The sequence below is a fragment of the Odocoileus virginianus genome, chromosome 7 (genome assembly GCF_023699985.2).
Source record: "Odocoileus virginianus isolate 20LAN1187 ecotype Illinois chromosome 7, Ovbor_1.2, whole genome shotgun sequence".
Classification (NCBI taxonomy): domain Eukaryota; kingdom Metazoa; phylum Chordata; class Mammalia; order Artiodactyla; family Cervidae; genus Odocoileus; species Odocoileus virginianus.
In genome coordinates this window covers 51,822,055-51,847,609 of record NC_069680.1, presented here as the reverse complement: position 1 = coordinate 51,847,609, position 25,555 = coordinate 51,822,055, and the positions used below count along the sequence as shown (strand labels likewise).

General features: G+C 36.1%; 1 protein-coding gene across 9 annotated transcripts in view; it reads right to left on the bottom strand.

Annotated features, from left to right (window-relative positions):
• The window catches only part of CABCOCO1 (ciliary associated calcium binding coiled-coil 1), a 184,431-nt gene that overhangs the window by 38,329 nt on the left and 120,547 nt on the right, over window positions 1-25,555 (bottom strand). Inside the window, exon 6 of one of the 9 annotated variants that reach the window (XM_070470708.1) lies at window positions 15,626-15,799. The exons of 7 other annotated variants lie outside the window; for them this stretch is intronic. In XM_070470708.1, the coding sequence (XP_070326809.1) occupies window positions 15,641-15,799 (159 nt within the window). In that variant the 3' untranslated portion in view covers window positions 15,626-15,640. Of the gene's footprint in view, window positions 1-15,625; window positions 15,800-22,047; window positions 23,338-25,555 lie in introns of those variants that run through there. One more of the 9 variants, XM_070470709.1, reaches the window with a different exon arrangement.

Below are 25,555 nucleotides of genomic sequence, written 5' to 3'. Positions count from 1 at the left end.
GTTGGGAGTTCTTCAAAGGGAAACTGTTATTAAACCTGAAGGTGTATTATATTACTATCATTTATAATTACTGTTATTATGGAAAGGATCATCTTTCTCATGCCAGCACTGGAAGACAGATTAGAGTAGCCATGATGGGGATACTAGTCTATGCTATTTCTATATTTAATTGGAACATCACCCAAGCAATCCAATTAACTCAGAAGAATTTGTTAATGATGACATCCCATCACCCTGTTTCCATATAGTCTCAATTTTTAAAATACCAAACATATATCCAGTGCCCTTTTATTTGATGAATTCCTTGGACCCACCAACAACTTCTCTTTTGGGACTTAGCATGACACAATTAGGTAGGTATGTGGCTTGGTCAGGACTATGGCAAATCACCTTATTTAGAAAAGGAGAGTGTTTATGTTCAACTTTCAGAATTAGAAAATCTGCTTCTTTCCCCCACCCCCAATTTATCACTCTGTTTTTCATTTTCCAGTATCCAGTGTGGCTTGTGGTTTCTCAGATTGAGTTCAATTAAAAAGATTTCCTTTAACAAATTTTGTCAAAAGCAGAGTTAGGGCAAACTTTCAACATGTCTTTCTTGTGAAAATCAAAATACCAGAGCTCTTACAAATACGAAGTTCAACACTGTACTTCTGACTCTTGAATTGTCCTTATTGTGCAATTTCCTCAGGGTGAGAGACTGAAAATATGGTTAGTACCATTACAAATAATTAGAAAAAAACTAATTCTTTTCAAAAATATCTTTTAGAAGCCACTCACAGTGTATCTGTTTAGCTTACTAAGTTATACTCTAAAAAGCATATCACTGAACTCACTGCAAACTATTTCAAACAGCCCTGATGGTGGGTGAATTTTTGTTTGGTTTCATCTAGTATGTTCTATTTAAATTTGAGGTTTCTAGTACTTAAAAATGAGGAAATACTATAAATTACCTCTTGTTTTAAGAATTAGGAAATTAAGTATCAGTCAGAATAATAAGATGAGTTATGCAATTATCTTTGTGGAGAGCCTATTCTGAATTATGAAATATAAATTTAAAATTTTGATTTTATAAATGCGTTTTATTTATATTTTATGATAGCTTATATGAAGATAAAGCTATTTCATGGCTCTTATACTTTATTCCTTTTGAACAAGTATCTATAATTTGCAGACATTATGAGAGACTACACATCATAATGGTTAGGAGAGAAGCTACAGTGGAAGAATCCTAAGTCCTTGGTTCTAGACTTTGTCTCTTCATGGACTTTCTGTTATTTTCCCAGTTTAAGCTATCTGAGTAAAAGGAGGCTAAAACTATTTGGAGAAAGCTACATATGCAATTTACTTAACTTCAAAGTATATGGATTGAGCTACACTTCAGTCCCAAAGTCATCAGCTGGAAGAAAAAGAAAATCTTTAAAACTATATTGAAATTTATTTCACTTAGAAATATAAAGTTTTTTTGGGCTAAACTAGAATGTTTGTTAAGTGCTATGAAATCTTTACAAAAGTCAACAATATTATTTTTCCTGACCTCTTAGGCCCAAGTGTCTATTTTAAGTAATCTGACATTAAAAATGTGCTGACAAATATAGATTAAAAAACAACACAGGAAGTTGTAAATCAGTTGGTAACCCTTAGCATCAAGGAAATAAGAGACCATGAAAATATACTCATTTACTTTAGTCAACCTCAATCTTAATTTTTAACTTAAGAAAATTTGCAGAAGGCATAAAGTTTATATTTTGGATATTTTATTCATAGTTTATATGTTTCTTTTTTCTCCCGTGGGCTCACAAATTATTACAAGGAAACATGTTGTCATAGTTATAAATACTTCTCTCTCCGCTTAGCTCCCACCCCCTCCCTCCCCCTCCTTTTTAAAAATCTCAACTAATTCTTTAACTGTATTAGGTACTCTTTGGTCAGCGGGGCAGGATTTTCTTGCTTCAGAGGAAGTTGCTGTTGATTATTCTTATGTGCCTGGCATTCTTGAAACATGGCTCTTTCAGGAAGCACCCAAGCCCTTCCTTCAATGCAGGGCAGCCGCTTATTATGTACATGGGACAATTATTGTTTCAGGGACCTAAGAAGAGGCATGTCTTCCCTTGCAAGGAACAGCTCTAGGTATCGTAAAGTTTTGAGACTTTTCATGGAATCTGAATTCTTCGAAATTAACTACAAAACTGACTCTGTGGACAAACAGCAAGAGATTTTATCAAAAAGACCTTTTACCTATAAGTAATAAATCACTCTGGTTTAGTTAAAAAACTGAAGTAGCAGCAACTCTGAAAAAATCTGTTGCTGTTCAGTGGCTCAGTTGGGTCTGACTCTTTGCAAGCCCAAGGACTGTAGCACGCCAGGCTTCCCTGTCTTTTCACCATCTGAAAAATTTAGGTGGTATCTTTATTCCAGATTTGAATGTTTTAGAAATTTGGATTTTTTTCCCCCTTAAATGTGCAGTGGGAATCCTAGGTTGGCTCTGCCATTCAGTAGAGAGTTATGTCTGAGATGTGGTTTCTTTATTTGTAAAATTAGGGGGTTGAACTAGGTCATCTCTAGTCCAGTTACAGATGTTCTATCCTATGTTACTAAATTTCAAGTGGTTTTTTCTCTATTTATACAAGACTCACAGCCGTCAGCCTATACAGAGCCGCAGATTCAATATTTTTATGTCATGATGTAGAGGAATATTTGGATTACACACTTGGTGCTTACTGGAATAGACAGGCTGCGGCTTGTTCATTTATTTCTACTTATTTATCTTCTTCAAACCAGCTCCTCCTCCATTTGCTTTATCTCTTGATGGCATCACCAGCTTTTTGGTTGCCAGACTCAAAACCCAGAGGTTGTCTTCAGTACTTAACTCTCCTTTGTCCCTGATATTAAATCAGTCATAAAGCATATTGGGGGCACCTCAGTGATGTCTGCCAGACCCACTCCCTTCTTTCACACGACAATGCCCATTGGGAAGGCTTCAAATCCAAATTCCCGCCTTATAGATCTTGAGTACCTCCAGCCATACTGGAGTACCTGGCTTGCACAAAATACATACAGTGCCTAGCACACAGTGTTGCTGTTGTTCAGTCACTTAGTCGTGTCCGACTCTGCGACACCATGGACTGCAGCACACCAGGCTTTCCTGTCTCCTGGAGTTTGCTCAAACTCATGTCCATTGAAGCAGTGACACCTTTCAATCATTTCATCCTCTGTCGACCCCTTCTCCTCCTGCCCTCAATCTTTCCCAGCATCCAGGTCTTTTCCAATGAGTTGGCTCTTGCAACAGGTGGCCGAAATATTGTAGCTCTACCTTCAGCATCAGTCCTTTCAATGAATATTCAGGACTGATTTCGTTTAGGATTGACTAGTTTGATCTTCTTGCAGACCAAGGGACTCTCAAGAGTCTTCTCCAGCACCACAGTTTGAGGGGTGCTCAATAAATATTTTTTCATGTGAAAAATAAAAGCATAGATGGAGGTGCTTTCCTAACCAGTGTCTTGCCTGGGACGGTATTTCTCCCTCATCCCTGCCAGCTGATATTCCATTTGGCCTTCCAGGCTAGCTCAAATCACCTCAGTGACCTTTTTCTTGTGCTTCAGAATATTGCCTGCTCCTCTTGATAGTACTTGCTACACTGTGCCTTGAGTTACAACCATGGATGAGTGATCTCCCATCACTTTGTGGAGACTTCGTGAGGGTAGGAACCATGTCTCTGAGACGCCAGTTCAGGTTTCTGTACACAGGAGGCATTCATTAGGTGTTGAGTCTTCCATTACGGTAACCATCCATTACAACATTTTCAGGGATGCCAGTCTGTTTGATCAGTTTTGATTTAGTTTAAAAAGTTTGTCCTGAAAAATGATACCACTTGGACAAGCAGATCTAATGGTTCACTGTTACATCAGTGCAATGCCTGTATTTCTCAGTTATGAATGAAGTTTAGAGTATTCATTTGATTTGCACAATGAAAACAGCTTTTCAAAGACTTGACTTTATTGCTTAAACTGACTAATAGTTATCAGTCAGTATAGTTTAAAATTCTAAAGAATTCCTCAGAGATACTGTTCTCCCTACAGTTTTGGATGGGAGTACCATCAAAAAATTGCTAGACTTTCTGTTGCCTGACTATGGGGGCCATGATTCACATTGCTCTCCATGAGTTTTCCACTGGCAGCCCCCAACCCCAAAAACAATTTGAATGGTACCCACTGGAGTTGTGCCAGTGCTCACCATGACCAGGAAGCTGAACACTGATGATGAAAAAAGGCTGCTTTCATTTATGGGGAAACTTGCTCTAAGCTAGGCATTATAAATGACATTATAGAAAGCATATTACAAATATTAGGTCCTTCAATTCATACCATGATGTGAGGAGAGGTTTTACTGATCCCAATTTTGGAGGAAGAACCTAAAGTTCAAAGAGGTTAAGTAACTTGATCAAGGTCACACAGCTAGAGTATGTGGAATTTCCTCAGAACTTGAACCCAGATCTATTTGACTCCAAAGTCCATATACCCAATCCTTAGGGGCAAGTGAAACCCCTCTGCTTCTTTATGGATCCCCTAAAATCTTTCTGTCTGGTTCATGATCTTTCTCTTGAGTTTATAATGAGAAACTAGAGGTTCAGAAAAGTAAATGATATATGCACACTATTTAAATATCTGAAAATATAACTTCTCAGGGAATTCCAGAAAGAGAATTTGTTCACTGGTTCCTCACAGCGCCGCAGGGCATTGTTTCAGAATAAGCTAATGAAAGTAAGGCACAGAGGACTGAATTTGTTTTTAAAGATGGCAAGATATAAAAAGCATTCGGTTTATAAAGTAATCTGAGAACATACTTAAATTCATCTGTGTAAACAGGAAAGTCTATGAGCATCAGTTTGCTTTTGGTGGCTAAAACTGCGTGTTTCTGTTCAAATAGCAATTTATCCTATTTGTTATAATTGTAATTACTGTTTTCATTGGAATCACAGGTTTTTTTTTCTAGGAACAGGCATGCAGAAAAACAACCAATAACCTAGATAGTTAAAAAAACACACTGAGAAATGGGTATGGTATTGTGAACAAATCTCTTGTGATTATTCTTCCACTGTGTGCTGTAATGTACTTTAAATCCATTTCCATATTTTTAATTAACATTTAGTTCCAAAAAACTTTCTGGAGGCCATTTAAATCACAAATGGGAGAAAAAACAAATTTGCTTTATCAGAAAATTGACTATAGACTATTTGGTGGCTTTTATTATTTTTACATTTTAATGATTAAAATTAAATGTAGCCCAATGACTCACAACAGAAGACAGTAAAATAATTTTCATGACTGATATAATTTTAAAGTCAACCTGGGTGAATAAGATATTAGGTCTGTTGCAGACGAGTTTCATTGTCTGTCCTGTGGCTCTGGTTTCTGATCAGTTCCAACCATTTCGTGAAAAGACTTAGACAGCTGTGCCGAGTTACTCTTCTAGTACAGACCCAGTGGTGCTTTGGCTCTATCTCAACAGCTGTCCTATTGGGACTATGGTGTTGCTTTGGTCCTGTGGATTTTAGACACCTATTTTCATAGTCTGAATCACTCATTTCTTTGAGTGGAAAACAGAGAATGCACACATTTTAAAAATTCTTTGCACCAAAAAGCCTGTATCATCTGCTGCTTCATTCAAACACTGTCACTGTCACAAGCGAAAGGCATAACTGCAGCTCTCTGAGGATGCTTCCTTACCCATGGTCCTCTGGCAAGGGCCACTATCCTCATTTAGAACATAGGGATGTTAGGTACCCACCACATGGGTTTTTTGTGAGGATTAAATCAATGTGTTTAAGGCACTGACAGAGTGCCTGGCATGTAGGAAGAGCTTAAAAGTGTGAAGCTTGCTCTTATTTTTAGATTTTCATGTCACATATTTATGTCTACAATAAACAAAATCTACACAAAGCTCTGTGAGGGTAGGGATTTGGTCTGTTTTGTTGTTTTGTTCCCTACTTTACTGCCTGGCAGGTGGCTGATAAATAGTGGGACAGTAATAAATATTTATTGAATAATTGAATGCAGGAAATCATTGTGGTCTCATTTGGTCAGTAAATTATTCTATTACTGGTTTCCCCCTGTTATATAGTCTGTTGATATAGGGGGTGCCAAATTTTATGAATTTTTTTTTCTGTGTCTCTCCCCTACCCTCCTACTATGACCTGTAACTCAGGCTGCTCCTCATCATGGTTGTCCAGTCCAGTTCCCTGACTTTACATTTTCCTCAGATCTAATGGTTAGATTCTTCCAGGGGGTGTCCATGGAGTTTTGCAAAAGGAATAGATTGTGGCGATGAGACCAGAATATTAGAATGAGTGTAGCCTGTTCCCTGATGAGGAAATTATTCAGGCCAGGAAAACCCTTGAAGGATCGTTCTGGTTTTCACACTTGTATGAACACAGCCTTGGTATGAGGGGTTGCTAATGAAGCTGGAGAATCTGGCCCAGCATGTTAATTTACTTGATTCAGGGAACTTCCTGGTATTTATAAATGAACTCTGTACATCAGACAACTGATATTTAGATAAGAAAATTGGAAAACAGCGCACGCTATAAATATAGTGCTTCAGTGGATTGTAATACAAATTGATTCTAGCAAAGCTAATGTCATTTAAGCAATCAAAAACAAGCAAGGACAATGAGTTACTGTTTCAAAATTCTTCTGTTAGATATGAGAAAGCAGAACTAAACCCATAATAATAAGTAAGGCACACTGCAAAACTAAGTCATAGTATTAATTGAGTTAATCTAATTATTCAATCTACAACTGGACCTTAACAGATTTGGGATTGGAGTATCATTGAAAATATAAGTCCACTGATTATCATCATTACCCTAGGAAAGATGAAGGTTTTATTTCTGAAGGATTTGGAGTTCAGGTCATGTGGTGAAGAACAGATAGAGTATCAAAATGTTATGAAAAGACATATTCTATTTCTGTAGCTTCTGTTTGTATTTGAAACATTTTATTCTCTTTCAGCTCAGCAGTGATGGTAAATACTAAGAAATGACTGGGAAGATAAGACTTTACAGTAATTCTTTATTCCTAAAAAATACCATTTCTTTACAGTTTATTTTGTTATAATCATTTGTTTACTTATTTATAAATAATTTTAATTTGGTTTGGATACAGAAATATAGCATTGTAACTAACTTACCCTTTGTCAGATCAATTTTTCTATTGGTAGATCAAAAGATATTTTATTACTTTAATGAGAATTTTTAAAAAGTGTTTGCTGTTATATCTCTGAACTTCACCATCTCACTAGCATCTGTCAGCTTTAATCACCTACAAAAACTACCTTATGAAGATTACCTTATCAGAAAAAGTGTCATCTTGTGAGCTTAGGTGTGAGAATTGCAAAATAAAGCTGAGCCACACTAACAACTGCTGTGCTAATTTATTGTAAATTATGTTTTTTTGTTTGCAGAGATAAGACATGAGAAGTGTTTCTATTTAAATCCATTTCCTATTATTTTAACATAAATAGCAAATGGCTCAACAACAACAAAAGAACATAGAATATTCCTTAAATGGTTCCAGTGACAGTGAAATTTATTTTCTAAGTTATTGGTACCAGTCATGTCACTCCATTTTAGGTGCAGAATCAGACAGCACAATTAAGACAAAATATGGATGCTTAGAATGCTAAATGGAAATTGCCAATTGTCATGTGAAGAGTGATGATAGGATATGAACTGGAAATAATTGCATAGCAAGCTGGTCTACAACAAAGCTTTAATTCACTGGGCTGACACTGTAAACTCATAATGTGTCGACCTGGCACCAGTCACAATAGATTATGGCTGTTCAGAACACATAAGCATGCCCCTTTTAAGAGTATTGTGGGAACTGTAGTTCAGATGACCCCAGAAAAAACACTGCAATGGTTTTAGACAAGCTGGTTCTTTAAGAAATGAAAAAAATCATGATGAGTGGTTATATTATTAAAATTCAGAACTAGGTGGCAATGAATCACATGAAGTTATCACCTTTAAATCATCAGACAGTATAAACTGGGTCCTATAAAGTACCATGAGTCTCAATACATTTTTAACAAGATGAACTTCTTATATAAACAATATTTTATTATTATATTTATTATTATTATTATATTAAAGCTAGAGTGGAGTTTAGTGCTCATAAAAGTGAAGGGCTAATGCTGCTAGCTTGAGCCAGAAAGAGTATAGGCCTATATTTGGAGACTGCTTTATGTAGCTCTGCCAATAAATTTTGACCTATTCTTGTTCTTATGAGTCAATGCCAAACATGGAAACTTGTATGATTCTTTTAAAAATGCATTAGTGGATAAGCATGTGGTAAGAGGACCCCAAGTCTATTTTTTTAACCTAAACTGGAATTTGAACTCTAGACTGGAGAACCACTTGCAAGTCAACCCAATTATTTCATACTCCCAACACCTTAAAAAAAATACATTGTTATTATTCAAAGAAAATAGAGTGGAAATACCATTTAAGAGAAAAATAAAAAGCCATTTTGCTGGCTTTGCTCTGATTTTCTTCTAGTAAGCTTTATGCTGTACCAGATTGCATTTAAAAGAAGAGTTTTTCCTCTTGTATAAGATTTAGATTTCAGTTCAATTCAATTGATCATTCCATCCAGGCAGCCCCATCACAGGCAGGATTTCTGCTCATATAGGAGTTAGTCTGGAGGTGGAATTAGAAGGCAGGGGATACAAATACCTGTATAATCAATTATAACAATAAGTGAAAATGACTACCATTAGGTTAGAAGAGAGGACTACTGGGCTAGTCACACTTTATTTAGCTGACGACTGAATGACTGAGTGATGTGCCAGTTAAAGACAAGAACAGAGAAGGGAAGGGAAGGGCAAGGTGGAGTATGTGGGTGAATACTGTGTCAGCTGGCTACTCTCATTATAATCACCCAAAGTCAGAGGAATAAGTGGCATTAAATAACTTGCATATGGAAACATGTTAAAATAAATTTGGCTCTTGAAGAAGTTGAGCATAGTTGTTAACTGCTGATAAATATTACTCTAATTATAAAGAAGAACAGAACAAATACTATTATTGGTTGATGATTATTTTTTGCTTTAAATGTTTACAGTTGAAGGGACACAGATAGATCTCTGGGCACAGATTATGAAAAACACATTTGATAGCTAAATATAAAATTCCAAATATTAATAACTACTGACATTTATGTAGTCCTTTCCTCCCAAAGCCCTTGACAAACATTAATGACTATATATACACAAGAATAGCACTGAAATGCTGCTGCTCTTGCAAATGACTAGATACTAATCCAAGACAAAAGTAGCAAATGGTTGATTTACTTAAATATAGGTCTGTAGACTAAAGGTGCATTTAGAAACACAAGACCACATTTCAAAATGTTTACCATATTTTATTTCAACATTATTGAATTACTGGGCTTTTTAAACTCCATTCTCTTATTAAGACACTTAAGGTGTTTGTATTTTTTTAGATGTTGGTTTATGATTGTTGTACAGCAGTGAATACCAGGGTTGATGGCATCTCCTTTCTAAAGACATCAGCTCTGACTCTTTAGTGCCTCCTAGCATGAGGAGGGCTGATGTGCCAGTGAAACACAGGACTGCCTCCTACTGAAAGACTAGTTTTGTTTCATCGCCAACCAAGATTGTTATTAGTTATATGAGAAAAACTATCTGGTTCAAATAAGTTTAATTTATGAAATATTAGATCAAATTTGAATTGTTGCTTGGTGACACTGATTGGAAAGATGCCATGTTTGTTGTTACTAACTTAAATAAAGTGTAAACTACCTTGCAATAATAATTTTTAAAGACCAGAAAACAAAATGTTTAATGTATACTCTTAGGGTTCTTACTGTAAAGTATTAATTATGTTATTGCATTCTCAATTTCATTGCATTCTGACAATGACAGAAATATAATTAAAGTTTCTTGACATTTCCTGTAATGATATTATACTCTGGAAATTTTCAATTCAGGGATTACTGCAAATCACTTGCTTTAAATTTTAACATTCCTTCCTTCTCTATAAATCCTATGCATCCTCAAAGGTTCAGCTAAACTCCCAGCTCCTCCTTAAAGCTTTCTTAATTTTTTCAGAAAACCAGGCACTCTGTTTTTAAAATTCTCATTTATGTAATCATTTGCAGTGTGACTTTACTGAGGATGCATTAATAATGCACTTTAGGCCTTAGGTTTTCAGGGATGATCAAATATTTCAAATATTCCTCTACTTTCAAGCAGGTCACAATTTAGAGTGTACATGGGGTTCTTGGTAGGGATGACATACAAGATAATTTGCAGAGTGAAGTAACTGCTAGAAGAATATGTAGGGTGTTCTAGAAATAGAGAGGAAAGACAGCTACTTCATTCTGATAGAACAGAGCAGAGGAAGGGATTCAGGAAAAGTGTAAAGGGGAAATGGTACCTGTATTAAATTGTGAAGGATAAATAGGGATTAGCATGCAGATGGGGTTGAATAAAGAGAAAATCCCATACACAAAGACAGACAGGGGAAGTGCATATTCAAAAGTATAGAGAGTAAGGAGAGCATTCCAGGAGAGGAGATGCACACAGTGTTGGTGAAAGTTGGGGTCAATCAGGTCTAGGTTGAGTTTCAGCTTGCACACTTAATAACTACACAACTTTTAGACAAGTCACTTAATTTCCTGTAACACTTAGGTTTTCAGCCTGTCATATGGGGCGAGTAACCTTTTGACTGACATCATCCATTGGTAAAGCCCATTTCCTTGAGGATTTTGTGGGAACATCTCAAAAAGTCAAAGATCAGAACAACTGAAATAAAAGTTATCATGTGAAATTTTGTTTGACGCATGCTAATGTTTTAAATATTTAAATGTTTTAAAGGTTTTAAATTTAAAATGTGATGTATAATCTTTTAGAGTCAGTCTTATCTAGAAGTAAGTGTATATTTGTCTTTTGCTATAGCTACACTGAAATGATGGAGAAAAAAAGAAATTAAGGGATTTATTCCCATATGTCCGAATAATAGCCAGCAAATTTTAAAACAAGTTTAGCAAAAGTTAGAACAATACATTTCCCTCATCATTTGCTGAGAAGGCTACTTGATTAATGTAATTAAAGGGCTGCTTGTAACTCAAGACTCAATTAAAAAAATAAATTTGGCCTTATTACTTTACTTCCAACTGGTCGTTTTCCTAGCGTGATTTTTGAGCTAAAATCTGCGGCTGCTTTGTTCATGACACATAAATTGTTTTAGCACATCCTTTCCCCTGCTGTGCATATGATTAAGAAAGCAGAGGTTAAATAGTGCAGTAAAGAATTGGGTAAATTCATTCTATTTTTGCTCACAGCGCCTTTTATCCCCCCCCCTCCCCCCTCCCCCAACCCTTTTAGGACTGGGAAAGTGCAAAAACCTATTATCTCCTTCTGAAATTATTTAAGATATGTTCTTAGGCTGAAAATGTAACTTCTCTCTCTTAACATTTTCTAGTACACTGATTTTGTGATGCCTGTGCTATAGATATTATTTGTATTGGCAAGAAAACCAAATGCAAGTGCATCCTACCATTTATTGAGTGCTCATGTATGCTAGGCATTTTGCACACATTGTTCTATTTTCACTTGCAATAATCCTATGAAATAGGAATAATCATTCTCATTTTAAGATAAGGAACAAGAGGCTCTGAGAGGTTATATTATTGTTCAAAGATCCCATGATTAGCAGGTAACAGAACTAAGGTGCTAACCCCGGTCTCTTTCATTCTAAACCTTGGTTCTTATCTATTTGCATTTTTTTTTTTGTAGGTAGAGTTTGATTTACAAGATTTAAATAAAATTCTGGTAGAGCATCTTGCGTATATAGTTGGCGCAATACATGTTAAATGCAACTAAATGAAAATGTTACGCTCAGGAGCACAAAGAGAAGTCAGTTGTTGCTCTCTTTGAGTTTACAGTCTAATGTGGGCATGACTATAAGGTACAATGTGACTAGCAGCCTGAAAGGCAGTGTAGTATAGTGAGGAAATCATGACAAACTCAGCATGTCCGATAGAGTTCTTTATCTCTTTCCTTAAGCCTGCTTCTTCTCCAGGCTTCGAGGTAATGGTGATAGTATTCACCCAGCTGTTTAAATCAGAATCGTGGCGGAGGCGTGGGTCATCCTTGATAATCTCCTTTTCCCTCATGCTTTACATCCAATGCTTCAGCCACTCCTGCCAGATCTGCTCTGAAATATATTTGGAACCTACTTCTAACTTTTCTACTACCACCCTTTCCAGCATCCCAGACCAGAGCCATCACTTTCTCATTGGTCTTCCTGCTCCCCTATCCAGTCAGAATCAGGTACAAGGTGCAGCCAGGGCGGGCTTTGTGGAGCCTTAAGTTAAATTATGAAAAAAATTACATACACAAGTGATCTATAGAAATCACACAAGTTAATATAAATATATATATATATGAAAGGAATTAACAACAAATTAAATATATTAAAAAGCTGACAAATTCCACAAATATTGCAAAATAAAAAAGTTAATAACTGTCAACTGCTTGACCTATATCTGTAATGCATCTCACTTTACTTTTGGGACTTCCTATTCTAATCAGCTCTTCATATGACAAAATGTTGTAATATTATTTTCCACAGAAAGACTAGAAAGATTATCTAGCCCTTCCTCTAGCTTTATTAATGCAAATTGTTATAATTATTGATATAGTTCAGAAAAATTTCAGCTTCACAACTCATTATAGGTAATATCATGTGAATTTTAGGACTGATGTCAAATTTTAAAAAACCTGTAGCAAGATTCCTCCATATATGAAATGTAAGACTATAGGGTCTTTTCAGATTTTCTTATACAGTTTAAAATAATCTTAATCCTTATAAAGATGGCACTCATTAAGCAATTTCTGTCAATATCTTCACTGTAGATGTATATTATATATTTGATGTTATTGTTAATGTTAGTATTTTTTGCTAAAAAGGCAAGAAATTAAAATCTTTTTACAATGTGTTCATGTGAAAGATGGCACTCATTAAGCAATTTCTGTCAATACCTTCACTGTAGATATATGTTATAAATTTGATGTTATTGTTAATGTTAGTATTTTTTGGTAAAAAGGCAAGAAATTAAAATCTTTTTACAATGTGTTCATGTGATTCACTGCTTTTTACTAATTGGACTATCAAGCAATCTGGCCTAGACATTGCTTCTATTTAAAATGTATGTTTTCCTCTTATTGAGTTACTACTTTTGTTATCAATTTTTTTCAGGGGTTACAATTTATTCACTGATGTCAGAATAATTTCTATTGATTTAGTTTCTCATCTGCATTGCTCTTATTTTTTTTTTTTCATTTATTTTTATTAGTTGGAGGCTAATTACTTTACAACATTGCAGTGGTTTTTGTCATACATTGAAATGAATTAGCCATGGACTTACATGTATTCCCCATCCCGGTCCCCCCTCCCACCTCCCTCTCCACCCGATCCCTCTGGGTCTTCCCAGTGCACCAGGCCCGAGCACTTGTCTCATGCATCCAACCTGGGCTGCATTGCTCTTATTTTATATTCTACTATATTTTGAATTTTTCTCAGTTCTTTATAAAGCAATTTAAAGATGACAAAAGAAGGTGCTCTGAATATAAGTCCAAATCAGAAGTTGTTAATTTCTCACTTGTTGAATTAAAACACTCCAAAAGTCTGCCCAAATTCCAGTTAAGATGATATATTCAAAATTTGTTGAATAAAATGTTTGCATTTCATTTGCACTTGGGTTTTTATTCCAAGTCTTCAAAAATATATTTGAGTTCTTAAAATGTCATTTAACTCATATTACAAGACTTAAATAACTTTTTACATAGCTGATGACTGTTAAAATTTTCCACAGACTAGCTTCTCCCTCCATAGGCTTCAAACCTGGTTTCTCGAGACACCACTACTCACACATGCCCAGGTCTTGGCCCTAAAGAACACACTTACATTACAATGTGACCTTGTGTCATGATGCAGCCTCTGCATCATGATGTCACAGTGCCTGGCAGAAGCCATACTTGCACAAAGATGGCTAGATAAAGACTATGCATATGAGTTCCCTCTCCCAGTTCAATCAGTGACCTTTCTAATGTACTTATCTAGCCATAAATCTCCAACTCTATGTAGGAAATTTGTTTTGTCATTTCAGTATCACATTGAACTTAATGTATTTAACACTAAACTCAACATCACAACCCTTAGTATCATTATGAAAATTGTCTTTTCTAATTATGTCAACAGCACAATTACTTTTAGATCCTTTTATTCAAATCTGTACAAGTTTTGACTTGTCTTAATTTAGTCTTTCATATCCAAATTGTCATCAACTTCTATTTTAAATTTTCTTTATAGTAGTTTTTACATATGTCTATTCCTTTCCATTTCAATTGCTATATCCTAGTTCTATTTTTTAATCATTTCTCAATTTCCTAATTTAGCTTTCTGTTCCCCAATCACTTTTCATTTCACAATGTTGTGTATAACATTGCCAAGTTAACTTTGCTCAAACTACTGCTTTTATCAACTTCTTTTCATTACATTTAGATCACAGTTTTTACCAAAGATGGAATAAAACGAGCTCAAATTTCTTAAGAATTAAAGTTACTTTCGTATCTATCAAATATTAATTAGGATGAATAGAGTGGAAAGCCATGCTGAATTTGACAGCCATCTGATTTATAGCATATTTTCTACATAGAACTTTATTTCCAAGTTGTAGCAATTCTCAGCCTCTCTACCAGGATTTCCAGCGAATTCAGCCTTCATGCCCAAGTCATCTACTGTTTATAATGAATTAACTTCTTTCCTGTGCATCTTGAATTTTACTAGCTATGTGCCATCCTTGAGAAAATAATCATATTTAATCAAATAAAATTATTTAAACAATTTTCTGTAGGACATAGTTCTCTTGTAGAACTGCTGTTAAAAAGGCTGATACAGTAACTGAAATAAACCATAACTGATATAAACTGCTAATAAAATGTTACAAATAGAGATTCTGGATCTACCTTAATGACTTAGGGGGAAAAAAACCCCACTTCATTTATAATTAGCAATGTCCATTTGCATACAAACAATGCTGCCAAATTCAAACCCTGTCCTACTTAAGAGAATAGAGGCTGTTTATAAACAGCTTCCATGTAATACTGTTTATATTATTTGTCTTTGTTCTTTTACAGGCTAAAGTTTTACTATTAGTGGAGACCAGGCTGATAGTGAATTAATGAGGTTATTAACTGTTTATAATTTTCCAGAAGATCCAAACTGCTACAACATATATTGTCCAATATAACTGTTATATAATAAAAGGTATACTGCAGTAATTTTCAAGTTAGAATTATGTGAAATCTATGCATATTTAGAGAGGTCAACTATAATAAAACATTTTGATTCTTGAGCTATCATTAAAACACTTTAATTTTTAAAATGAAAAGTGGATAATGCTTGTTTGTTAACACTATATGGCAGTGACATTGGTGCAGTGGGACAGCATTTATCTGTTAAAAGTGACAGAAAATCCAAAATTCAGCAGCTTTAACAAGACAGTATTTTATTGTGTCTTCACATAAAATTTCAGAAGTAAGCAAAAGAAAGCTGCTACACAGCACACACACAGCAACTTTGACTCTGCTCTGTATGAAGTCTTTTGGGGTCTGGGCTCCTTTTAGCTTGTTGCTCCTCTATGCTGGCCTCCAGTCCCGAGATAACCTCCTGGTCCAAAATGCTTGCTCCATCTGAAGCCATCCTTTTCACAGTCTACCCAGAAAAACAGGAGAAAGGCAAAAAGAAGGGAAGAGATGGGAATACCAGACCACCTGACTTGCCTCCTGAGAAATCTTTATGCAGGTCAAGAAGCAAGTTAGAACTGGACATGGAGCAACAGACTGGTTCCAAATCGGGAAAGGAGTATGTCAAGGCTGTATATTGTCAACCTGCTTATTTTTCATACATGCAGAGTACATCATGCAAAATGCTGGGCTGGATGAAACACAAGCTGGAATCAAGATTGCTGGGAGAAATATCAATAACCTCAGATATGCAGATGACACCACCCTTATGGCAAAAAGTGAAGAATTAAAGAGCCTTTTGATGAAAGTGAAAGAGGAGAGTGAAAAAGTTGGCTTAAAACTCAACATTCAGAAAACTAAGATCATGGCATCCTGTCCCATCACTTAATGGCAAATAGATGGGGAAACAGTGGAAACAGCGAGAAACTATTTTTTTGGGCTCCAAAATACTGCAGATGGTGACTGCAGCCATGAAATTAAATGACACTTGCTTCTTGGAAGAAAAGTTATGACTAACCTAGAGAGCATATTAAAAAGCAGAGACATTATTTTGCCAACAAAAGTCCATCTAGTCAAAGCTATGGTTTTTCCAGTAGTCATGTATGGATGTGAGAGTTGGACTACAGAGAAAGCTCAGTGCCGAAGAATTGATGCTTTTGAACTATGGTGTTGGAGAAGACTCTTGAGAGTCCCTTGGAATGGAAGGAGATCCAACCTGTCAATCCTAAAGGAAATCAGTCCTGAATATTCATTGGAAGGACTGATGCTGAAGCTGAAACTCCAATACTTTGGCCACATGACGCAAAGAACCGACTCATTGGAAAAGACTGATGCTGGGAAAGATTAAAGGCAGGAGGAGAAGGGGACGACAGATGACGAGATAGCTGGATGGCAACACCAACGTGATGGACATGAGTTTGAGCAGGATCTGGGAGTTGGTGATGGACAGGGAAGCCTGGTGTGCTACAGTTCCTGGGGTTGCAAAGAGTCAGACACGACTGAAAGGCTGAACTGAACTGAAAAAGAAGGGTGTGCTCCCTCCTTTTAATGACAATTTCCATTAGGATTCACGCTTGACTTCTGCTTACATTCCATCCGCCAAAATTGTTTTGGCTAAGTTTACTTACTCACTCACTGAAAAGGATGCTGGGAAATGAAGTCTATCCTAGCCAATCATCTGCCCAGTAAAAGTTTTCTATTAGGGGAAAAGGGGAAGAAGGGGGAGAATGGATGCTGGGAGACAACTCAAGAGACTCTACCACAAATCCTACGTTCCTAATTTTATCTAATAATAAACCATTCATACTGCATTCTTATGGAGAGGGTAGATCCTATGTCAGAAAATTACACCCAGTTGGGCAGGCAAACTTTAGTCAGCAGTTTTTCAGCCAGGCTTGTACATCAAAATCACCATGGAACTTTTAAGAACTAGAGATGCCAAACTCTATCTAGACTTACTTACAAACTCTATCTAGAATTATGGTGGAAGGGATCAAAAGTTTAATTTGTATAAGCACTATAGGTGATTAAGATACCTGGCCATGCCTGGATAGGGTTTCCTTGGTGGGATATCTGAACCACATTATTTCAGGCTAAGAGAAGGGAAGATGGACTCAGAGTTGTTATAAATATTCCTTTTATCCTTCATTTATCTGACTTGGTGACCTATTTGTATTTTCCTTAACTTTCAGCAAGCCTTCAGAGTGGTTTTGCCACAGCTCATGTGGCAGAGGGTATAGAAGGGGGAATAGGAATTTACAACTTTTCTTTTTTTTTTTTTCCATTTATTTTTATTAGCTGGAGGCTAATTACTTTACAATATTGTAGTGGTTTTTGCCATACATTGACATGAATTAGCCATGGATTTACATGTGTTCCCCATCCTGAACCCCCCTCCCACCTCCCTCCCCATCCCATCCCTCTGGGTCACCCCAGTGGACCAGCCCTGAGCACTTGTCTCATGCATCCAACCTGGGCTGGTGATCTGTTTCACTTTTGATAATAACATGTTTGATGCTATTCCCTCAGATCACCCCACCCTTGCCTTCTCCCGTAGAGTCCAAGAGTCTGTTCTATACATCTGTGTCTCTTTTTCTGTCTTACATATAGCATTATCGTTACCACCTTTCTAAATTCCATATATATGCATTAGTATACTGTATTGGTGTTTATCTTTCAGGCTTACTTCACTCTGTATAACGGGCTCCAGTTTCATCCATCTCATTAGAACTGATTGAAATGTATTCTTTTTAATGGCCGAGTAATATCCCATTGTTTATATGTACCATAGCTTTCTTATCCATTCGTCTGCTGATGGGCATCTAGGTTGCTTCCATGTCCTGGCTATTATAAACAGTGCTGCGATGAACATTGGGGTGCATGTGTCTCTTTCAGATCTGGTTTCCTCGGTGTGCGTGCCCAGGAGTGGGTTTGCTGGGTCATATGGCAGTTCTATTTCCAGTTTTTTAAGGAATCTCCACACTGTTCTCCATAGTGGCTGTACTAGTTTGCATTCCCACCAACAGTGTAAGAGGGTTCCCTTTTCTCCACACCCTCTCCAGCATTTATTGCTTGTAGACTTTTGGATAGCAGCCATCCTGACTGGCGTGTAATGGTACCTCATTGTGGTTTGGATTTGCATTTCTCTGATAATGAGTGATGTTGAGCATCTTTTCATGTGTTTGTTAGCCATCTGTATGTCTTCTTTGGAGACATGTCTGTTTAGTTCTTTGGCCCATTTTTTGATTGGGTCATTTATTTTTCTGGAATTGAGCTGCAGGAGTTGCTTGTATATTTTTGAGATTAATCCTTTGTCTGTTGCTTTGTTTGCTATTATTTTCTCCCATTCTGAAGGCTGTCTTTTCACCTTGCTTATAGTTTCCTTTGTTGTGCAAAAGCAAGTTTAATTAGGTCCCATTTGTTTATTTTTCCTTTTATTTCCAATATTCTGGGAGGTGGGTCATAGAGGATTCTGGTGTGATTTATGTCAGAGAGTGTTTTGCCTAGGTTCTCCTCTAGGAGTTTTATAGATAGGTCTTATAGGTCTTATATTTAGGTCTTTAATCCATTTTGAGTTTATTTTTGTGTATGGTGTTAGAAAGTGTTCTACTTTCATTCTTTTACAAGTGGTTGACCAGTTTTCCCAGCACCACTTGTTAAAGAGGTTGTCTTTTTTCTATTGTATATTCTTGCCTCCTTTGTCGAAGATAAGGTGTCCATAGGTATGTGGATTTATCTCTGGGATTTCTACTGTGGAGAATCTTTTCACCATTAACCTACAAGTTTTATTATCAGTGCTGTATGGATGGAGAAGTCTTGAGGCTACTGAAAGAATAAGACTGAAATCCAGAGGCAGGAGACTTAAGCCCAAAACCTGAGAACACCAAAGAACTCCTGACTACAGGGAACATTAAGTAATAAGAGATTATCCAAAAGCCTCCATACCTACACTGAAACCAACCACCACCCAAGAGCCAAGTTCCAGAGCAAGACATACCATGCAAATTCTCTAGCAATGCAGGAACATACAGGCTTAACATACAGGCTGCCCAAAGTCACACCAAACACATAGACCCATCTCAAAACTCACTACTGGACACTCCATTGCACTCCAGGGAGAAGAAATCCAGCTCCACTCACCAGAACACCGATGCAAGCTTCCCTAACCAGGAAACCTTGACAAGGCAAGTGTCTAACCCCACCCACTGGGAGAAACCTCCACAATAAAAAGGAACCACAGACCACCAGAATACAGAAAGGCCACCCCAAACAGCAATCTAAAGAAGATGAAAAGGCAGAGAAATACCCAGTAGGTAAAGGAACATGAAAAATGCCCACCAAGCCAAACAAAAGAGGAGGAGATAGGGAATCTACCTGAAAAAGAATTTAGAATAATGATATTCTAAATGTTTAACAAGCAAAAAATGTTTAATAAGGACCGAGAAGAAATATAAAAGAGTCAACTAAAAATGAATAATGCAATAAATGAGATAAAAAACACTCTGGAGGGAACCAACAGTAGAATAACAGAGGCAGAAGATAGGATAAGTGAGGTGGAAGATAAAATGGTGGAAATAAATGAAGCAGAGAGGAAAAAAGAAAAAAACAATTAAAAGAAATGAGGACAACCTCAGGGACCTCTGGGACAGTGTGAAATGCCCCAACATTTGAATCATAGGAGTCCCATAAGAAGAAGACAAAAAGAAAGGCCATGAGAAAATACTCGAGGAGATAATAGCTGAAAACTTCCCTAAAATGGGGAAGGAAATAGTCACCCAAGTCCAAGAAACCCAGAGAGTCCCAAACAGGAACACCAAGGCGAAACACCCCAAGACACATATTAAGCAAATTAACAAAGATCAAACACAAAGAACAAATATTAAAAGCAGCAAGGGAGAAACAACAAATAACACACAAGGGGATTCCCATAAGGATAACAGCTGATTTTTCAATAGGAACTCTTCAGGCCAGAAGGGAATGGCAGGACATACTTAAAGTAATGAAAGAGAATAACCTACAACCCAGATTACTGTACCCAGCAAGGATCTCATTCAGATATGAAGGAGAATTCAAAAGCTTTACAGACAAGCAAAAGTTGAGAGAATTCAGCACCACCAAACCAGCTCTCCAACAAATGCTAAAGGATCTTCTCTAGACAGGAAAACACAGAAAGGTTGTATAAACGTGAACTCAAAACAACAAAGTAAATGGCAACAGGCCCATACTTATCAATAATTACCTTAAATGTAAATGGGTTGAATGTCCCAACCAAAAGACAAAGACTGGGTGAATGGATACAAAAGCAAGACCCCTATATATGCTGTGTACACAGAAACCCACCTCAAAACAAGGGACACATACAGACTGAAAGTGAAGGGCTGGAAAAAAATATTTCACGCAAACGGAGACCAAAAGAAAGCAGGAGTCGCAGTACTAATATCAGATAAAATAGACTTTAAAATAAAGGCTGTGAAAAGAGACAAAGAAGGACACTACATAATGATCAAAGGATCAATCCAAGAAGATATAACAATTATAAATATATATGCACCCAACATAGGAGCACTGCAATACGTAAGGCAAATGCTAACGAGTATGAAAGGGGAAATTAATTACCAATAACGACTTTTCTTTAAAAATTTTCCTGCAATGAACTTAGGTGGCAATGACAACATTCACAGCTATAAATGAACTACTTGAAGGCAACATCTTCATCTTTTTCAGAAGGACCTCCAGGGTCTATACCATGGTGGAAGCTGGAGAAATGTTAGTGTGAGGTAATAACTAAGATGCACTGGTCCCAGACTGATTTAGCTAAGTCGGGCTGCTCCAGAGACTTTTGGTGGGAAACTGAAACTCATGATTTAAGGATTGACATTACCTAGTCTTATTTCACATAGCAGACTTTATTTGATTTTATTGACAGAAAGTAGCTCTCGGGTCTGCCTGGAGTCTAGAGAGAAAGACCAAGTTCCTGCTGAATTAGCTGTCATAGGAGGCTGTAGTCTAATCCCCATGTGTTCCCTTTTGATTGTGGACCATGTGAACCTCATTTTTGTGAACACCTTTTGAGGTTTATCCTGGATCCCTCTGAGAGAAATTTTCTGGCTAGGACCCAATTTTATTCCATTGACTTCATGGTTGTATAAAGATACCTTCGATTTCACCGTTGCTCATCAGTGGAACTCTCTGTATTTCCGGCCTTGGAAAATCTCATTCTTCTCTTGGATTCTCTTTAGAACACAGAAGCATGCTCATTACTAACATGCTTCATCTAAAAATTTAAGATTACTTTTAGGTTAGGTTGAATTTCTCAACTATGGTTCAAATCTCACCTGGTCTCCGTAATGAAACTAGTTTTACTAAAAGAAGCTAATGCCATCCTCCACTCTGATCCACATTATTTCACCTTATTTTTGTTTTTATTTTAAGATTTTGTCCAACACTTCTACTTTGGATGAACTTACTCATAATCTCTTTGATCATGGCTATTGCTTTAGAAAGAGCTCCATTTATTTTTCTAGTTATGAATGCTGCCAGTTGTCTAATAGTCTGCAATTTCAGACATTTAAACTTTGAGAAACCAGTGTTTTCCCCTTTCAGTTTGCAGGAGACAGATTTAAACAGACTTAAGTAAGGAGGCAAAAATCCATTTTATTTGTTGTTGACATAAAATGTTGCAGATAGCTTTCTGGCTTTTGTCTCAACTCTCTTTAGTTTTGTTTTTTTTTTTTTTCCACCTCCTACTTCCTTCAGGAAAGTCTTGATTAGGTTCTAGGGGTTTTTAACATCTGTTTAATTTTCCATTAAAGAAGTAAGGTGTGTTTTGAGTAGTTAGCAGACATCCTTAGTATCAGCAAATGGAAAAGGTTGAGTAATAAAGCAGTGGGCCACTGGAGCAAAAGACTAAATATTATTGGTGAAAGAGTAATTGTGGTTTTGGATCATGAATTTTAAATTATTATAACTAGGTTAAAACACATCTTTATTAATCAAAATAGGAACCATTACAATCAACACATTTTTGCCAATGAGAAATAAGTTTATTTCTGTAGCATAAAAGTTCATGCTTTGGGATGTGATGAACTCTTGGAAAGCATTTTCTGCCTCCGGCTGGTTGTGGAAATATTTTCCCTATAAAAAGTTGTGATGCTTGAAGAAGTAGTAGTCTGTTGGCAAGAGGTCAGGTGAATACGGTGGATGAGGCAAAACTTCATAGCCCAATTTGTTCAACTTTTGAAAGTGTTGGTTGTGCGATGGGCGGTCAGGCATTGTTGTGGAGAATTGGGCCCATTCTGTTGACCAATGCCGGCTGCAGGCACTGCGGTTTTTGATGCATCTCATTGGTTTGCTGAACATATTTCTCAGATGTAATGGTCTTGCCAGGATTCTGAAAGCTGTAGTGGATCAGATGGGCAACAGACCACCAAACAGTAACCATGACCTTTTTTTGGTGCAAGTTTGGCTTTGAGAAGTGCTTTGGAGCTTCTTCTTGGTCGAATCACTGAGTTGATCATTGCTGGTTGTCGTATAAAATCCACTTATTGTCACACATCACAATCCAGTCAAGAAATAATTCACTGTTGTTGCATAGAATAGAGAAGACACTTCAAAACAAAGATTTTTTTTTTATCTGAGGTCAGCTCATGAGGTGCCCTCTTATCAAGCTTTTTCACCTTTCCAATTTGCTTCAAATGCCAAACGACCATAGAAAGGTTGGTGTGGAGTTCTTTGGCAACCTCTTGTGTGAGAGGATCAGCTTCGATGATTGCTCTCAATAGGTCACTGTCAACTTCTGATGGCCGCCCACTGCACTCCTCATCTTCAAGGCTCTCATCTTCTTTGCAAAACTTCTTAAACCACCACTGTACTTTATGTTCATTAGCAGTTCCTGGGCCAAATACGTTGTTGATGTTGCAAAACTGTCTCTGCTGCTTTATGACCCATTTTGAATTTGAATAAGAAAATAACTCAAATTTGCTTTTTGTCTAACATCATTTCCCTAGTCTAAAATAAATACAAAATAAACAGCAATAAGTTATTAGCATAAAAATAAAGTGAAATATGTTCATTAAAATGATGTATAATATAACCACGCTTATTTAAAAATGTATTCCAATACCAAACAGCAAATTTCAACAATGCAAAACTGCAATTACTTCTGCACCATCCTAATACAACAGTGACTACTGGACACCTAAATCCACTGATCTGAGAATGTTGTACGCATTGAACTTAATTATAAATGTGGACCAAGAGTAAAAAGGTCTTGGGATGGATACACACACATACACACATACACACACGCATGTGCATGCCACATATGATAATAAACATTACATACTCTGAAATGAAATTTTAGAGCTGGAAGCAAAAATAGGCTAAATTATTTTGAAATATTAATAAATACCTAATATATGATAATTGATTTATCCTCAGAAAAAAGTTTAAATCTTAAACTGGAAAAAAAAAAGCTAGAGTTAAAAAAAAGTCAGCTCTTGCACAGTGTTTGGTGTATATATATATGAGTGTACATTCTAGACTAAATTTTTATTATCAGTTTTTCTGTTGTAATTTAAAAATATTATAGTTTTTATGCTTCTAACAATCAAACTCTTTCATCACATAAATCTGAGAATGTCTTAGCTGAAAAATTTCTAGTTAAGGGCTTGATTATTCTCTTTCCTCTTTATTACATGATAATTTAAGGAAAAATCAAGGAAGAACACATCTTAAGAAAATAAAGAAATATAGATAAAAAGCTGACATTCCTCAGTTTGTACTTTGAACTGCAAATTTTCTGAACTGTGAATGCTTTTATATTTAAAAGTAATTTAACATCTAGTTATAAACAAAAAAAAAGGACCAAGTTAAATTAAACTTTGGTAGTTTGAATGTAATGATTTTGTCACTTTGAAAATCATCCTCATGGGTATAAAAATAAAGTTTTAACCAAACCTCCACAGGAGGGCACTATAGTGTGACTCTGGTATAAACTGCAACTATCACAACCCATTCAGTCATTATCTGACCCTTGATTAAACATCTAAAATAGTGAGTCCTTCTCCTGAATTAGAAAATTCTAGTTTTCAAAACTCAAGATAGGTAGATTTCACATGTGGCAAATTTATTTTCTTAGTAAAAAAAAAAAAAACAAAAGAGTATAAGTAATTTAATCTTTCTTTTGTGCCATGCATTCAACATAAAATCTTATCTCAAAATACAGCAAAAGTGGTAAGGTGCATGGTCTGGATGAGGCAAAATCTAAATAGGTTAAGGTTATATAATATTGAAACAACAGGAATATTTTAGAACTATCAGACTATGCAATCAAAACTAAAAGACACTAAAACAGAAAATTCATTTACTACTTATTGGTGGCATGTATTTATAAACAGTATATGTAAATTGTATGTAAAATTGGTATAACAAATGGTATATGTTACTTATAATGGTATGTCTGTCTACCTAACTAGACAGTGGATAGGTAAATCAACCTTAGTGAATGTAGTAACAGAATCAAAATATAAATACCAAAGTGTCTCCAAACTGGTTCACCTCATCCCAGTAAGGATCTGAAAACATTTACTGCAATGATAAAGATGGAGATTTGATTCAAATTAAGATTTTTAAAATGCCCCTGGTCCTAACTTTTAATTCACTAGTGTATTTCCAAGTTTTATCCAAATTTTTGATATTTTTGTTATTTTTTTGATATTTTACTAGAGTTAAATCAGTATAAGAGTAACTGTAATCTTGGCAGTTATGAAGTGTCTTTGTGGCCCTTGCCTTATTATTCTGAGGACTAAGAGAATGCTGTACAAGTCCAAAAAAGCTCCACTGAATAGAAAGTTTCATTAAATTTATAGAGCAACAAGAGCAGGGGTTACAGATATAGCTCTATAACTTTACATAACAGATCTGTTTCCATTAAGCAAATTACTCATTTCATTAGAGTTCTGCCAAAAAATGGCATTTAGATAAATCCTAATAATGAAGGGAAAGGCTGGTAGAATGTTGCAGTGATGAAAATCCCCATATCAATGGCCTTAGCTTTTGGGTGCAACATGTCCCACTTTATGGTCTAATATTGATAGCTGCAGTATTCTGGAAATTTAAAGTTGAAACAAAATGATGTAACCACACTGCGAGCATGACAGCTTTCTGCATCTGCATTCTGTATTAGAAATGAATAGCATCATAATTTTATACAAATAAAGTGCTT